General features: G+C 39.9%; 1 protein-coding gene across 4 annotated transcripts in view; it reads left to right on the top strand.

Moving 5' to 3' along the window:
• LOC117151082 (scavenger receptor class B member 1) overlaps positions 1-17520 on the top strand; it is a 113598-nt gene that overhangs the window by 74140 nt on the left and 21938 nt on the right. For 3 of the 4 annotated variants that reach the window (XM_033318327.1, XM_033318326.1, XM_033318328.1), the window contains one exon: positions 7250-7416. The exons of the other annotated variant lie outside the window; for it this stretch is intronic. In XM_033318327.1, the coding sequence (XP_033174218.1) occupies positions 7250-7416 (167 nt within the window). The remainder of the gene's footprint in view (positions 1-7249; positions 7417-17520) is intronic. 4 annotated transcript variants of the gene reach the window in all.

The raw sequence follows: 17520 nt of genomic DNA, 5'->3' as shown, positions 1-17520 counted from the left end.
TTTTTTTTTGTCTTTTATTTTTTTTTTTTATATTTTAAATTGTATTTTTCCATTATTATAATACTTTTTGTATTAAACCATGGCGTCATTTATGAATAAAAAACTTTTAATCGATCTTTATGTACTATTTGATTTTTATTTTTATTGTTTGGTATTGTTATGTTGTCTCTGTCTTTTCTTTTATCTTTTCTACCTTATAGGTTCCCGCATATTTAAAATCTAATTTATGACCTACCTCATTTCTTAATAGAACTTTATCTCCTACTGTTATTTCTATATTTTTTGTTTATAAATCATAATTTTCTTTAGTTTTTCTTTTATGCTCTTCAAGCATAGTTCTAGCTCTTTTATATGCTACTTCTAATCTATATTTACTTTCCTTAGCATAATCATCTGTATTGTATATTGGGTCTATGCTAGTTATATTAGTGAAATTTCTAGGTAAATTATCTGTTCCATTTTTTTTTCAAAGATCTGTAATGATTGAATTCTTATACTCTGCACCCATGTCCGTAATGAACGTCTTCATTGGACCATAAGTTAGATTCGAAAATTGCTTTAGCGACTGTTGTTGGTATGGAAATTGCAACTAAATATGTAGTTAAGTCACAAATGAGAGTGACTGCATATTCTTTGCCATTTTCGGACTTTGGTAGAGGACCTATAGTGTCCACTATCACTCTGTCGAAAACATGATCAGGGGTTTCAGATAAAGTCATTGGGGTCTTTGTATGCGTTGTTATTTTCGCTTTTTGGCATTTTTGACATTTTTTAATGTAGTCTGTTATATGTTTAGACATACCTTTCCAGTAATAGTATCTTTTGACCTTGGCCAAGGTTTTTGCAATGCCTGTATGACCTCCTTGTAATGGATCATCATGTTGTATAGACAAAATTGCTTCTTTTTCTTTTTCGTTGTTTATTAAGGACACCGGGTCGAGTAGCGCTACTCTTAATTTTGTTATAATTTGATTGCCCTTTTGCTTAAAATTATCTATTGAAACGTATTCAAAGATATTTTCCCACGGTTCCATTTTTAGATGATTGATTTTATATATACCGGCCTGCATTTCAAGCCTTTGGTAAAATTGATCTAAATCAAGAACTCCATTTGTATATAAATCATCGATATCATATCTTGCAGTAATCTTTTTTCCATGTTTAACTTGCAAGGTCACTACTTTACGTACCTCGTCCATATTGATGACTTGGTAAACGTTGGGCATTGAAGCTTTTTTATTGATTGAGTATGCAATTCAGATTTGTTTGTTTCTTCTGCGCAGGATTTTTGTCTACTTTGTAATCTTGTAGTGACTTTCTTAATATTTCCGGTTATATCTTTCAATTCTTTGATGGTTATTCTTGATAACGCATCAGCTACATAGTTGTCTTTACCCCTCACTTACTCTATACTGTAAAATTATTTTCCTCCAATTCAAGTCTCATACGAGTCAATTTTGAGCCAGGATTAGTCATTGAAAATAAAAAGGTTAGTGGTCTATGATCAGTTTTGACTGTAAAATGTGTACCATAGATATAGTGTCTGAATTGGGTTTTTGCCCAATGTATTGCTGCTAATTCCTGCTCAGTAGTACTTTTATTTCTCTCGCCCTTAGTAAATGATCTTGATGCGTATGAAACTGGAAGTTGGTGGCCATTGCGGTCTTGACTGCGCCACATGCCATTTTGCTAGCATCTGTTGTAATACAAAATTCTTTGCTAAAATCGTGCTATTGTAAGAGAGTAGGTTCCATCAGTTTTGTTTTTAAGTGTAAAAATGATTTTTGACAGTCTTCTGTCCATTCAAAAGGAACATTCTTTTTACATAATCTAGTTATGTGCCGTGAATAGTTACACAATGCAACGAAACGCCTTGCGCTATCTGCATCATGAGGTACTGGGTAATTTTTGATGGCATCATACTTCTTGTCATTTGGCAGTATTCCTCTATCTGTGCATTTATGTCTCAAAAAGCTGACTTCACGCATAAAGAATGCAAATTTCTCTGGATGTAGTTTTAGATTGTATTTCCTGCATTTGTCAAAAACATCTGATAAGTTTTTAATCATATGGTTTTCGGAACAACCTGTGAGGAGTCTTAAAACTCCCCACAAATCTCGTGTAGGGGAGTGGCGCAGCAAAAGCCGCGATGCAAGGCGGCCAGGGCAAAGCGGAGAGACCGTGAATTAACGGTACCCAGTTAGGTCTTGGACTCGAGCGGGCCAAGGGCACAGGGGTCGAACGGTAACGGTGCGTGCACAAAGAGGACGCACCGTGAACTAACGGTACAACTGTTGGACCTTGTACCCGAGCGGGCAGTCAGTCTCAACACGTGAGGAGTACGTACGCGAGTATAGTCGAGGAGAGTACCGGCGCGAGTCGCGCGGTCAGCGCGCAGTCGGAACGGGGTCTGAAGACGGAGGAGTAGGAGACAGTTAGTGAGACAGCGAGATCGCGTACGGAAGAAGGCCGAGCGTGGGAGTGTTAACGGAAGGATCTCGGAAGTGTGAACGCGCGGTCAAGTCAGAAGGAAAGGAGCAGTGCAAGCATCGGGCGGCAAGAAGCCCGAAGGACGCGGAAGGACGATCACCACAAGCAATTGGAGATCCTGGGAGTGGAGGAGAAGGATCTGGAGTGTCGCAAGGTTCAGTGGAGTCAGTGGCCAGCAAAGGTGGTCCCAGGACGAGCGTTGCCTCGCCCAAGGACGATACACCCTGCACCATAACATCCTAAATCCGTTTCGGCCGGCAGAAGGACCTTCAGAAGGGAAGGCAAGAACCTGACGTGTCCGTAAGGGTCAGTGGAGTCAGTGGTCGGTACAGGTGGTCCCAGGACGAGCGTTGCCTCGCCCAAGGACGATACACCCTACCCCATAACATCCTAAACTCAGACCGACCGGTGGGTGGTCTTCCAGAGGAGACGACTGCGACGTAGCGGGTTCGAGAAGAACAGTGGAGTCAGTGGTCGTCAAAGGTGGTCCCAGGACGAACGTTGCCTCGCCCAAGGACGATACACCGTGCCCCATAACGTCCTAGTCCCGGCCGGGCCGACTCGTCGTCCACGTCAAGGAGCAAGCAGTACCACGGAGGCAAGGCGTTGCAGGAAAAACGCCGCAGGAGTAGTGAGATCTCCAAAGAAATAATATAAGAAACAGCAGAATAAACGACTATATTAAGAACCCATTGCTTTTCCTTGGTCGGGCAATCACACAAATCATAAATTTGTCGGGACGAACGCACAAACTCTCTGAGCTAGCCGCTGCAATCCGTAGCGAGCTAAATAAGAAAATCAGTTCGTTACAAACCTATTACTATTAAATCATCCATATAGATAAATTCTTGCGTTGGCTCAAGGCCTGAAAATGCAATAGTCATCATTCTTTGAAAAATATTCGGCGCTATTTTCAGTCCAAATGGAAATCACGTAATACGATATGAACCGTTTGTTTTGAAAACGAAGTTATATCTCTTGAACTCTTCTCAAGTTCAATTTGGTGAAAACCTTACATCAAGTTAAGTGATGAAAAATATTTGGCTCGACCTAGTTGATCCAAAATGTCCTCAATTCTATGGAGTGGAAAATTATCAGACAACATTTTTTTTTATTGATTTGACGATAGTCAATTACTAATCGCCATTTCTTTTCATCTGAGCCTTGAAGAGATTTTTTCGGTACTAATAGTAATGGACTATTGTATTCCGATACTGATGGTTCGACAATTTTATCATTGATTTTTGTACTTGTTCTTGAATTTCGTCTTTTTTTTTTTTTTTTTTTTTTTTGTATTGGCTCATTATCTTTCAATCTTTATCTTTGTTTGTATAAATTATTAGCCGATATTGGTTCCGTTGTCATACCAAATATATCAGTGTATTTACTACAAAGCATTTTCAGCTGGGTTTTGAATTGTGGTGGGAAATTTTTTGACAATTGAGACATGACAGTTTGTTCTCTTGTTTCTTTATTTTGTTGAACCACATCATAGTTTGAAAATGGCTCGTATTTTAAGTTGTTTGCATCTACTAGTTTATCAGTATGATGCGTATTTAATATTCGGACATTTGGTATTCGCTACATAAATACCTGTTTCTATTCTTGCCTTGGAATCAATAAATTTGTATCTTCAATTGAAGTTATATTGATTTTTCGGACAACTTGTGATCTCTAATATAATATTATTACCAGAGTTGTATGTTATTGGAACATAAATCGGAAATTTTAAATTATTGGGTCTAATTATAAACCAATCTTCTTTTGGTTTGAAGTCTATTTGGCAATTCAATTTTTTTATAAAATCAATGCAAATTAACAATATGAAAATTGTGAGGAATTATATATTTATCTGTTTGTAGCTCTATTGAGGTTAAGCCGTTGGATTCAATAATCTCTTGGCATGTGCCTTGAATATTTATTATATTTTCCTGTTGCCACATGGTCAATTGTAAGGAATATATTTATACTTAGATTGATTGAATGTACATGAGCTTTTTTTATTGCTGAATATCTGAGGGTTGCTGCGAGTTTCCCGAATTATTTTGGGTTACTCTCACATTAGCATTGCCATTATTATAGTTGTTATATGTATTCTGATTGTTTCGGCTTCCTCTATTTGAGTAGCCACGGCCTCTAATATTGTTACCATTATTTTGGTTACCGTTATTGCCGTAATTGTTATTGTATCGGTTATTGTAATGGCCTCTGCCGCGACCATTACCTTATATTATAACCTTGGCCTCTATAGTTAGAGTTAGAGTAACCTCTCTTTGAATACATTACATGATTAACATTTTCGTTTACTCTGGTGCTAGTTCTTATGTACGCACCTATGGCAGCATCCATAGTTGTGCGCGTACCTGCTTCTAGCACAGTTTTCACACTTTCGTGTTCGGTCTTTTTGATCATCACGTCGATGGCATCCCTAGTACTCAATCTATTGGCTTGCTCACTTTGTACACCTTCATCGATATACGAGGCTTCTAAGAGCTTACGGAAATTATCAACTTCGGTTGTGAACTGTGTAGCTGTTTTGCCTCTTTGCTGTACAGTGGATAATTTTGCCTTGATGTTTTGGGATGTCTCCCCAACAATTGAAGTTTGCAGTTTATTAATTATTGCTTCAATTGTAGATTCGCTCAGTACCAGGTTCAGAGTAGTGCCAATCAACTTTGATTTTATTCCTTGGACTGTCCTCAAATGATCCTTTTGCAAGGTCTACTAATTTTATGGCCATAATAAACCTCTGAAGATGGATCTTTTGTCCATCAAACTCCGGTACTGCGCTCGACACTTCCCTTATGTAGGCCCTGATGGCGGTTGAATTATCTGTCATGTTGCTTAATTTTATTTCCTGATCTTCTTTATTTCCTGAATCTTCTGACAATTGCAACATTGCTGGTATTGTTAAATCGTTCAAATCTTCTTCTTTGATTTCTAGTTCCGAGTCAGAATCATTGAGTGATTCTGTTTCTTCTTCACTTAGAGTCAAAGGGTAATTTAAAATTGTTGGTATCGATATGTTTAGATCGAACCTTTCTTTGATATTTATTACATTATTTCTTAGTCTAATCAAAACTTTGGACACTGTTGTCCACTGTTTTTTGTCTAGTTTCCCTCTTTGGTCGTGTAAACGGGATCTAGCCTGATTAAATGACTCTACCAGAATGGTTATATGCTTACTAGCAGTTTGTTTTTGAATTGTTCTATTCTGAGACAAACAATTATATATTACTTATCAAATTTTTTTTATTTCATTTAAGATGGCTGTTGAATTTTGCCAATCTATAATTTGTTTGAGACATTTTTAAGTATTTAGAAGAAAGATATTTTTTTTGATATTATTATTATTTTTATTTTATTAATGACCTCATTATTTAAAAATTAAATTGTTTCTAGGACATTGGCCCTGCTATTATGTCGTTTCTTTAAACATTTATTGTGGAGTTTGTACACTTTTATGAGTGTTTCATATGTATCATCCTTAAATTAAAAATTGCTAACAAGATTATTGTTATATAGCTTAAATTGAATGTTTATTACATTTGCAGTGGAATCCACTGTTTTTGTATCAATTGAGCCCATTTGGGGTTATAAGATTTCTTCAGTTTTTCCATAAATTTCTTCCTTATATATTCTGTTTGTCACTATTGACATTTACGTTCAAAATTGTATTACTACTAGTATTTTTATTTTATATATAGTTATAGTTTTTACATATGTTCCCGCCTATTCTTTGTGTATAGCTTTACAGAATATACGGCTCATCGGGCAGAAATATTTCCGCTCAATTTTACAATTTTTGTTTTTTATAGTTAGGAAAAAAAATTAGGCATCGCAGTGCATTCAAAAAATTTTGCAACGCAGTTCTATTGACAAAAAAATTGCGCTCTTGGAAGCGCTGTCGGTCTTGCTGGCTTAACTTAACGCGTTAAGCGGTACCGGTGCTGGTTGTCGCACAGGCCTCCTTCTGCTGGTTGATGTCCTTACAATGCTTGCAAGTGTATTTCCAATAGGCGCTCCATGGTCCCTCGCAGTCCTAAGGGCTCTGGGTGGTAGCTCTGGGTGGTGGTGTTACAGTTTTAATTTTTGTATTATTTGTGGTTTTGATGAATGAGGGAGTTGGGCCTTGGGTTTTTTTGGCGCTTTTGTTAATTCTTGTTGTAGGAAGTCAAGCTCTGCTTGTAGTTTGCGAGCAGTTGACCAAGCTGGTGGTGGCGTTTGAGTCACCTTAGGTGAGCTATTCTCGTTTTTAACTTTTGCCTCACACCGCTGCGCTTGTTTCCCATTGCCTTACTCTACTCACTCAGAATTTTGGGTTTCTCCGCCTTTCCAGTCCAGTCCAGTGTTGATTGGTATTGTAGTCCCTACGCCCTATGTCTTTGGCCATGGGTCCTGGTCTTAGATTCTGGTCCTGTCACGGTCGCCATGTTAAGAATAAAATCCTCTAGCTATTTTTATTGGAGCATAGCTCCGTTTAAATGAAGTTCCTTTCAGTTGTAAAACTCGACTGACTCTTAGGGCTAATACAATATTCCTCTTAGGCTACGAAGTGCGCCTTCGCTGCCTGGTGAAGCCGGCAGAGAAGCGTTGAGAGAGAATGCTTTGTGCTCCCATTATGTACATAGCGGCTCCATAAGTGGGCTGTTTATGCTAGCACTGCCAATGCGTATGTAATTATGTTAGTGATTTATGCAAGTATTCTGAGTACATTGTATCACGTATTAAGAGATATTTTATCATTGACTGTTCTTAGGTGACTGTCAGCCGGTTGGACTTATTGATGTTACTGACTGCTATTACGGATTCCCAATCTCCTTAAGTTTTCCACACTTCATGAACGGTGATGAGGAGCTCCAAAAAAACGTCACCGGCATAAGTCCAGATCCGGATAAACACTCATCAACATTTGTCATTCAACCGGTGAGTGCAACCGGTACAACAAATTGAAACTAACTTGTTTCAGCCCCTGTTATTTTGTTTTCATAAGTTCAATTTAAATTTAACCATGGCTTGGCTTGTTAATTATAAATTGACTATATTAACTTTCAAATTTAATTAGGATTATTCATTTCGCTAGTCCGTCCGATTCTTGAGTATGGATCACCTCTTTGGAGTCCTCAATACGCAGTTCACTCGGACATTCAATCGGTCAAATAAAACTTCTTACTGTTTGCATTGCGGCGCCTAAATTGGTATTGGATTGATTCGACCGCCTATTCATTTTCCAGTCTTCAGCCGGACTCTTCACATATTTCTCATATGCTGTTTCAATTTTGCTCCCGAGAGTTTCAAAATACGTTTTACTGGCGTTCCTTGCATTCACTGGCAAACTTTCGTAATTTTATAGGCACATACAATATTTCTTGTTTGATTTATGTTTAAATGCCGGGTTGGCATTTCTACTAACTAAACATCTTATATCTGCTTTAAAATTTTGGAATCCAATGCAATGAGTTGCAGGACCCCTGCCGCAATCAATTCTTACTTTTTTTACAATTAGATCTTAAAACTATTTATATCTAATATATATTTTTTATATTATATATTATCATATATTTATTTCCTCGAAAAGATTTCTATAGTCGAGTTCCCCGTTACTCAGCCATAGCGAGTGCAAAATTTTATAATTTTTCTATAATATCGATAGATATGGGGGATGAAAATGAGGAAAAAAATTAAAAATTCTTTAAAGGTGATAAAGGAAAACGTAACCGTTTTTGGCATTTTGTTGGTGATGGAAGGGGCGTAGTCACAATAATTGTGGTATACAGATAAAAATTGGCAGGACAAACAATAAAACGAAGGAAAATCTAAACCTTTTTTGAAAGTGGGCAGCTTTGTGCGGTTTTAGGACTTTAGCAAAAACAAAAAATATGGCAGCAATCGCTATATTATACATATATATAGTAATATATCTACACCCACAACTCTCCAACCACACACACTATTGTCAACAATCACACACACACATTAACGTCTAAGTACGAAATGTAATCAAAGATCGAGAGCCCTTTGATTATGCTTAGCTGTCATTTACGGACAGCAAAGTGCAAAAGTCGGAAGTCCAAAGTCTAGACTCTGGGGCGAGCTAATGTCCACGTCCCCTAAACATTCGATCACTTGGCGAGCCAACTGAAATAACAAAAACTTCCGCCCACACAATCGTCTCAGGATTCTCAAATTACTCCTATTTTTCGGGAGCTCCTCTCTTAACGGGAGAATAGACACCTCTCTTTTCGGGAGAATAGACGTTGATAACTTTATTCTCTTAAGCTTCGCTCTTAAGCTATCCCAATCTGCCTATATAAACCCAAACATACACTTGTTCAGTTCTGAGTACGTTATCAATCGCGATAACACTGCTAGGCCCACTTCAACTTCGAAGTCCATTATCCAACCTAGTGATAATCCAAAGGCTCTAGATCTTCCCGTATTGGAAATAATAAAAACGTTTAATAATACATAAAAAACATAACTGTGTCCTTTCTTTTATTAAACTCTCGGTCTGAAGACTGCTCGCGCAGTCGGTAGGATAAATTAAAAAAAAAAATTGTGCGAATGTTTACAAATATTAATCTAGTGACAAAAGATCCTCGTACGACCAAGCGTATCTTTTAAGATTGAACCACGCGAATCGGCGCTAAAGTGAACATAAAATCGTAATACAATTAACTCTTTTTATCCGCAAAAGAACTACGGATAATCGGTAATTGATACACAATAGTCAAACCTACTGCATAGTTACACAAACAAAAATAAAAATAAAATCATCAACCATGGCAACCGAGCAAGTCAAACTGTTATCGGAATCCCATCCGAATCAAGCCTTAAACCAAATTAGGCAAATACCAACATTCAGTGGTAATACCCAAGAACTCAGTGCCTTTATCAGAAGGTTCGAGTTCATACTTCAGCTCTATCCATCAACCGACACCAGGAAAAGGCATGTATTCTTCAGCGTAATTGAGATGCAACTTGCAGGAGATGCTCAACGAGTATCCCAGTTATCCGGAGCAACAACCTGGCCAACCCTAATGAATGAGCTTATCAGCGAATATAAAACCCAAACACCATGTGAAGAACTACTCCGTCGTCTTTACAACCCACCCTTCAGTATCCAGTATCCGTAAGTTCGTCGAAGAGTTAGAAATAAAATCATTCCCGATATCGAATAAACTTATGCTAGAAAATGATATCAATAATACCGTATTATACACAAATGCGTTAAATAATACAATCAAAGATGAAATCATGAGAAAATTGCCCGATAGCTTTTTTATGACTCTTTCTAGTTTTTATATTACGACAATATCTAAACTCAAACAAATAGCACAACAAGAAAGTGTATACGAAATAACTTTCAATGACAGAACAAGACCCCAAAATAATTCCAATCCTAACAAACCTGTAAAAATAAGGGAAACTATCAAAATTTCGTGAACATTGCTATGCATAATACAAATAAATCAAACTCAAGCACTACTCCGAGACCCTGCGAACCAAATCCAAGGTTGCCTTCATTCTCGGTAGCTTGTACCTATTTGTGAAAGGAACTACTTCCTTGCACCATTCGCTGGTCATATTGAGGCCCAGTTGAATGATATTGCAGAGTGTTTCCTCATATTTACATCTGGCTATAATGACAATATCGTCAGCATAGCCCTGGCAAAGTATACCTCTGCGGGTCAGTCTGTCCAGCAACTCGTCTACCATCAAGCTCCACAAGAGAGGCGAGAGGACACCCCCTTGGGGGCAACCCCTTGTGGTAGATACTGTGGATGACTGTCCTCCTATAGTGGCCATGACTCGCCTAGATGCCAGTAGTGATTTGATCCATCTGGTGGTTGTTGCATCTAGTCCTCTTCTTGCCATGTATGCCTGTATGTCTAAGAAGGCACATAACTTCACTTTCTTATGAGTAAATGAATCCTCAATAAGGCTTATCAGGTGATATAGGGCAGTATCAGTTGATCTGCCCGCCCTGTAGGCGTGCTGCGTCCGTTGGAGCGGATGCTCTACAAGCAGAACGCTTCTAATGCTGACATCCACTACGACTTCGGATCAGTGATGTCTTTCTTTCCAGCTTTTGGAATGAAGACCACTTTTGCTATACTCCAGGCAGGTATGTGTCCTAAAGCTAGGCTGCCGATCAGTATTTTCCTGATCGGCACTGCGAGCTTGGCTCGGCCAAGGGAGCAGTTTTCTCTGAACGCGTTTTTCAGACACGAGTTAATGTCTTCTACGGCGGGCTCCAGTTCTACAGTGGTACGGAGTTTCCCAGTTACCCCAGTAACTGGACCTCGCAGTAAGGAGGCGTTGAACCCTTCCCAGTTCGTATTCCTGGGATTGCGCCTACGCTCGCTACATTCTAGATTTAGACCTATGTTAAAACGAATAATTCTGTGATCTGACATGGACTCCTCAGGACATACGTGCCAGTCGCTTATATGCGAAGCCACTGATGTCCAGAACATCACATCTTACCCTAGTAAAAAATTTCGGAACATTTCCGACAGATTATTATTTAAGATAAATTCTAATAGTGACTCACCTCTTTGATTCATGTCGCTGCTGACCCATACCCCGTGATGTGCATTTGCATCACATCCAATGATGATGGGTAAGTGCATCTTCTTACAGTGTTCAACCAGTGCAGTTATTTCGGGCGGTGGGCACGCCTCGTCACCGGCAAAGTATGCCGATGCCAACACAGTCTTCTTGGCTGCTCCCACATCTTCTACCACGATCGGTACACAGTCCCACGTGAGAAATTCTGTAAGTATATAATAATTAATACTTCTGCATGCCGCTTCGAAGCAGAGTTGGGCCCTTCCTCTAGCGGCTGCGGTACCTTGGCCCGAGACAAAGCTTCCGCAGGGGACTTGCCCTGCTGGAGATAATGAAGATACCACCTCGTTTTGGCCCCGCTCAGCCCCTTAAGGTTAGGGTCGTCCCGGTCATAAGTTGCGGTAATGGGTTTTTAGCCCGTCCGGCTTGGCCAGCTTGGACCATAGTCGAGTGACTCGCTGTGGCTGCCCGATTGTTTCCCGGCCCCACAGCCTGGCAGACTCTCGGCACGTGTCGAATGACACCTTAGTCCGGCCCAGAGATGTGGAAATTTTAAGAGTTTCCAGCTCCAGCCCAACTACGATTAGCCAGCACTCTTAGCAAAGACATGACCTAACTAAGAGTCTGTTTCCAGCCGCCCTCGCGTGAAGAGTGTAGTTGCACTTCCAGTAGTGTGTCACGATTACGGCGCGTACCACCAGGTGGTTGATCCCCTTGTGATACCTACTGGCATGGCGGCCACTGTCTTTCTTAAGAGGATCCCCTCTGTGGTCTACTCCCATAATCGGCTCTATTGGCCAATTGTTCCCACGTAGGAGAAATAATCCACTATTTTCCTTATTTTGGCAGTCAATGTCCTGTGCCTATTACTTCAGTTTAACTTCCGTGTGAACTATTCACTTATTTTCACTATGACACTCTTCAGTCTGACTCAACAAGGTAGTTAGTAGTATAGCCGAGTCGATCTAGTCATGTCCGTCTGTCCGTCCTTCCGTATGATCGTCGAGCTCTCAGGAACTATAGAAGCTAGAAAGTTGAAAGCATACAGTTTCCAGAGACATAGACAATTCTGTTGATTAGTGTTGTCACGCCCACACCAACGCTTATGAACCAACCAAAATGGCCACGCCCACACTTTTGCAAAATTTGCAGTTATTTTTTTTATGTTTCTTTTAGTAATGTAAATTTCTATCAATCTGGCAAACAACTATTTGAATAAGATGCCTCTGCTGCCCCTTAGGAATTCAGTTGAAAGCCACGCTTCCAACTGGCGGGAGTATGTTGGGTCGTGCAACTAATATTGGAAGCTGGCTCTAATTCTTCTTTTGCGCTCATCTTCCCGCTTGAACTGAATTTCGAGTCGCTGTTTCCGCCGTTTCGTTGTTGTTGCTGTTGCCATGGCAGCTACAATTCTGGAAACGTTACCGCTGATGCGAACAGGGTGCCATTTTTGAAGTGCAGGGCGCCTGCAATTTATAATCGAGTGGAACGATTAGCGGACTCCCTACTAAGCTCTGTGATAATGTCATTTAATGATTCCGTTCTTCATGGAGGTTGGAGCTGATTGATGAGCTTCAGCAAACTTTTAGGAAAATTCTCAACGAGCTCGAAAACCTGGATTCTGAGGAAATTGAAAGTAATTTGAGTGACTCTTCAATCCCCGGTTCGGGGGAGATATCAAAGCGTGTCTCCCAACTGAACTTCCACTCAACTTTTTCTATTTTCTCCGTGTGATTCTGGCCATCAGAAGCGTTCACTCCGACATAAGGCACAGCCGCTGCCTCCTCTTTAGCTTCCAAAATTCGCTGGAGGCTACGACGACAATGCATAGCCATCCTGACCTCACAAACATTGAACTTTTGCAGCATCTACGATCATGTCTGTGGGACAATGCGCTGGAAACCATTCGCTCACTGGATATATCGGGTGGCAACCATGCTATAGCATTAGATTTGTTACAAAACAGATTTGCTGATCGTCGTTTAGTATTCCAGGCACACATTACTGAGATTCGGGGGCTAAGGGCTTTCGTATAAATTTTTTTTTTTTTGTGCACAACTATATTCGTTGGAAAAAGAAGCTTCCAGAAACTCCTCTGGATCAGCGATGGCAAAGCTGTTATACGTGACAGCTGTCAGAGCCATTGATATTCTTATCAGTAGCTCCTATCGATATCTTCTTGATATGGTCACACTGGTCCATGGTCGATCTGATAAAGGCATTTCCATAAGTAAAAGAAAAATAATCCTAGACAAAAATCTGTCCGATTAAAGTGGCCGATATACTAAAGCTAGACATCAGCTAAGTTATTCATTTTATACAATTTGTTAGCTTTGCAGTGTCTACAAGCGCCTCTACACATCGCAGCCGCTTAACTTCTCACTTTAAAAATTCACCTACTTCTTTTTATCTTTAATTTATTAACTTAAGTAACTATAAATAGGTGCTCTATAAGAATGTGATAATATATTTGGTTCCCGTCTTTCTTTTCAAGGGTTCGATACCAAGGGTGCACTTGATTGGCCAATGAAAATTATGGCAGTACTAAATCAGCATTAATAATCAAATTTAATCACTTCTTTTCAAGGTTTGTGGTATTTAACAATACTCTTTGGTGGCTTCAAATAGTTCTTAGCATTTTTATAGTTTGACAGTTAGTACTGACAAACACTGCACAGCCGAGAGGCCAGATCTAATTAAAAAACTGATTTTTGCTTGAAAGGCTTGTGATAAAGTGCAACATATTATTGGCTTCTATTCTACTATGGTTACAAACCCTATTCAATATGAGCGAGTAAATGTAACGCGTATTTGCATTATGTTATTGGCCAAAAGGTTAGGACATTGCTTATGAGGACAGTGAAGGATTCGGGCCTTCTGCATCACAAGACAAAATTTTAACTTAAGCTTGTACCATAAATAAAAGTGGCGATACTCTTCGTGTCGGTTAAGGCCGAAATTGTTTTAGTAGTAGTTTGTTAGTTTGTAGTAGTAGTTTGTTTAGACGACCGCCCTTATGTGCACGGCGGCTTATAAATTATTATTTGGGTGAGTTTATGGAGTTGACCCATTACAAAACCTTATACGTCGGTTGCCTTCTGTTGAGCCTCGTTGGTGGGCGAGGTCTGTTTAGAGCGCTAGCCGTCGAAATTATAAACGACGTAGAACTCCTACATATGCCCCGGTAAAAACTTCTGTGTTGATTATATACATGTGAGCACTATGAAAGTTTATTTGTGACTGAACCTCTTCTTGTCTTCTTACACTTCTATTTATACTACTGTATAGACATGCAGACTTTAATATATGTATGTATAAGATGCGTGCATTGCAGTTCATACCAGAGTTGCAATTTAACGACATATAGAACTAGGGTTGATTTTTAACAATCTATATGGGGAAATAGTTAACCTAATTTAAATCAAACGAATCAATTCCCGCCTATAGCGTAAGCGCGAGACAAACAATAAGCCTTTGAACAATACGGGAACAAACTTACCTTTCCATCTATTGTATATGTCGCATTACGAATGTATTTTGACCACTGTACGTGTCTGTCATATTATTAGCATGGTTTGACCACTGTGCTTGCAAGACGCAGCTGGGCAATGAGTTTGGTATATTGTGAGGTCATTCTTAGAATTTGACTACAACGTAGAATATGACTGGCGCCAAAGTACCGTTACGAGTGAGGCGACGGCGTTGTCGCGCTGTCGCCAAGTGTAGTCCAGCTAGGGTATGTAAAGGATAGATCGATGCGTAAAAACTACGATCAGTTGCATACAGACGATCGCGCACGACGGTTGGAATTCGCTTCACTCGAAAAGTTTATTTGCCAATATGGAAGATCAGGCTCAAGAAAATGCCAACGCTGCGACATCAGAAGTGGGATCTGCTTTAGCTACAAATATCACCGATGCATACCTGGCAGCTTCACAAGTGCAAAACAACAACCTAGTGGAGATCATCAAAAATATGCAGACACCAAAGGCATCGGCAACTGATGAAAAGGGAAAACATATAACTCTCCCAAAGTTTCATCCTGAGGGAGCTGGTGCAGATGCCTCAGCTTGGTGTACAACAGTGGATCTCATTTTTGCTGATAAAATGCCCGAAGGTAGCAGCCTGATGATAACTTTAAGTAAGGCGCTAGAGGGAAGTGCATCACAATGGCTGTCCCAAATATGCTTTGCTGGCATCACATGGCCACAATTTAAAGAACTCTTCGTTCAACGCTTCGTCGGCATCGAAACGTCTGCTGCCACACTGATGAAAATTTTGAGCGGGCGACCAAAGTCTGGAGAAAGTTACACCGAATATGGAAGCCGAATCGTCACCTTACTTATGTCCAAATTTAAATCTATTGATCTGGAGGAAATTACGGTTTCACTTACTCTGGCTCACATGGCACAAATTGATGACAAATTGTCGCGCTGGGTTTTTACAAACAATATTAAAACTCGAAATGACATGCAACAACAACTACAAGCGCACACTTTTAAAAAACGGAACCTTGATGACGACGCATCTACAACAGACCAGGAGCGTAAAAAGTCTAAGTATCTCTCTCAAGTGGAATGCAATTATTGTGGAAAGACTGGCCATAAATATGCTGAATGTCGTGCTCGGCAGAGGTCACAAAATCAAGGAAGAAGTCACAACGGAAGTTCAACGCAAGGATCAAAAGACCGATTAACAGTCAAATGTTTCAAATGCGACGAGCTTGGGCACTTCGCATCCGCCTGTCCAAAAGGACGATCACGAGGAAACGACCAAGTGACCGAGAGGCGTGTTGGCATCTGTACTGTAGCTCCACCATCAGGAATAGTAAGAAGTTCAACCGGTGAGTCCGTTCCATAGTTTTTTTGATTCCATATTGAAAGAGGGATTAGCGGATGTGTTCATGGAAGGATGAATTAGTGGTGCTGTGCTTATGAGTGGCAAATTCTAGCTACGTAAAGATTTATAATTTTAATTTTATAAATAAAAAAAAGATTCAATATAAGAAATAAGATTGTAGAAATAACAATGTAGGCGACCATGTCTTGCTCAAGAGTGAAGAGCGGCATCAAACAAAGCTAAACCCAAGATTTGGGGGCCATATGTAATGGCGGAAAAGCTTGATGGTGACCGATATGTGTTGAGATCTTTGACAAGCAAGAGAACGTATAGTAGGCCCACGAATAGTTATGGTCGATGCCTGTTGAGGTAGACGCAGACCAATGCGCCGACTAAGGCACTCGTAGAGACCAATGTGAGAGATCGCCGACTGAGGCACTCGTAGAGACCATAGACTCTGAGTTAATTATTCACAAGGCTACAGCTATGAGGGTCCGGAGAGACCATGACGCATGAGGATGCATGAGATCGTTGCAAGGAGTGCAGCAAGAGCCTGACAGTGTGACATAATAGAGACAAAAGAGAGAGAATGGTAAGGTAAAGAATGAAAAAAGAAAGAAGTGTGGCAAGAGATACGATTACTGTTTGATCAAAAGAAATGAAGTCATAAAATGTAAATTGCAAAAAAAAAAAGCTTGAGCAAGGCAAGGGATGCCGATATGTTATTTGATAAAAATGTTTCGGATATTGATGAAATAATGAAGTGAAGTTGAGGAATATAAGGAAAGCAACGAGAGGGCGATACTGACGCAAGTTGTATTGGGTATGGAGCGATCCTGTTACATAAAATAATTAGATTTAACACCGATGGTGCATGGTGGGCGTTTTTACAGGCATTTGATTTCGAAATAGAGTATAGAAAAGGCGAGCGAATGGCGCATGTGGATTTTCTCTCTCGAAATCCAGTGCTTGAACAACAGAAAGGTATGAATAAGATTTCAGAGTTACGAATCAATTTGGCCGAGGTATCTGATAACTGGTTGGTTTCAGAAGAACAGCGAGATACTGAGATACAAGATATAATTGTAAAGTTACGTTATTATGCATCTTGGATGGGAAAAGACGCTGGACAAAGTCTATTGTTATTATCGGTTCGAAAATATGTCTAAGTGTGTGCGTGGATTCGTGGAAGATTGCATTACATGTAAAGTTTCTAAGCCACTAGCGGGAAAAGTGCAGGCTGAGCTGCATCCTATTCCTAAAATAGAAGCCGAGTCTAGTCAGAGATCATGGCAGGATGCGTTGGCTGAAGTGCAGCTAGCAATGAATGGCACGATTAATCGTGTGACTAAGTTTGGCTTGTTGCCGCTAAACGAAAATAACGATGATGAGGTAGACATAGAAAATTTGAGAAAGGAGGCCAAAAAGAACATGAAAGCTCAAGCAGAATACGATAAAGATGAGTTATGTAAAGACAGGGGCAGCTCAATAGGAGTTGTGTCTGTTGCCCAATAGAGAAACTGAAGACCGCACCATAGCAGAAGAGACTTGTTATGGCGGGGGTCGTTTGTGTAAAAGGAACTACAGAAAATATAAGTTCAGTTTGTGTAAAAGGAA

This window comes from Drosophila mauritiana, chromosome 2L, assembly GCF_004382145.1.
Source record: "Drosophila mauritiana strain mau12 chromosome 2L, ASM438214v1, whole genome shotgun sequence".
NCBI classification, from domain to species: domain Eukaryota; kingdom Metazoa; phylum Arthropoda; class Insecta; order Diptera; family Drosophilidae; genus Drosophila; species Drosophila mauritiana.
The sequence above is the reverse complement of the archived record's forward strand: the minus strand, read 5'-3'. Positions and strand labels throughout refer to the sequence as shown.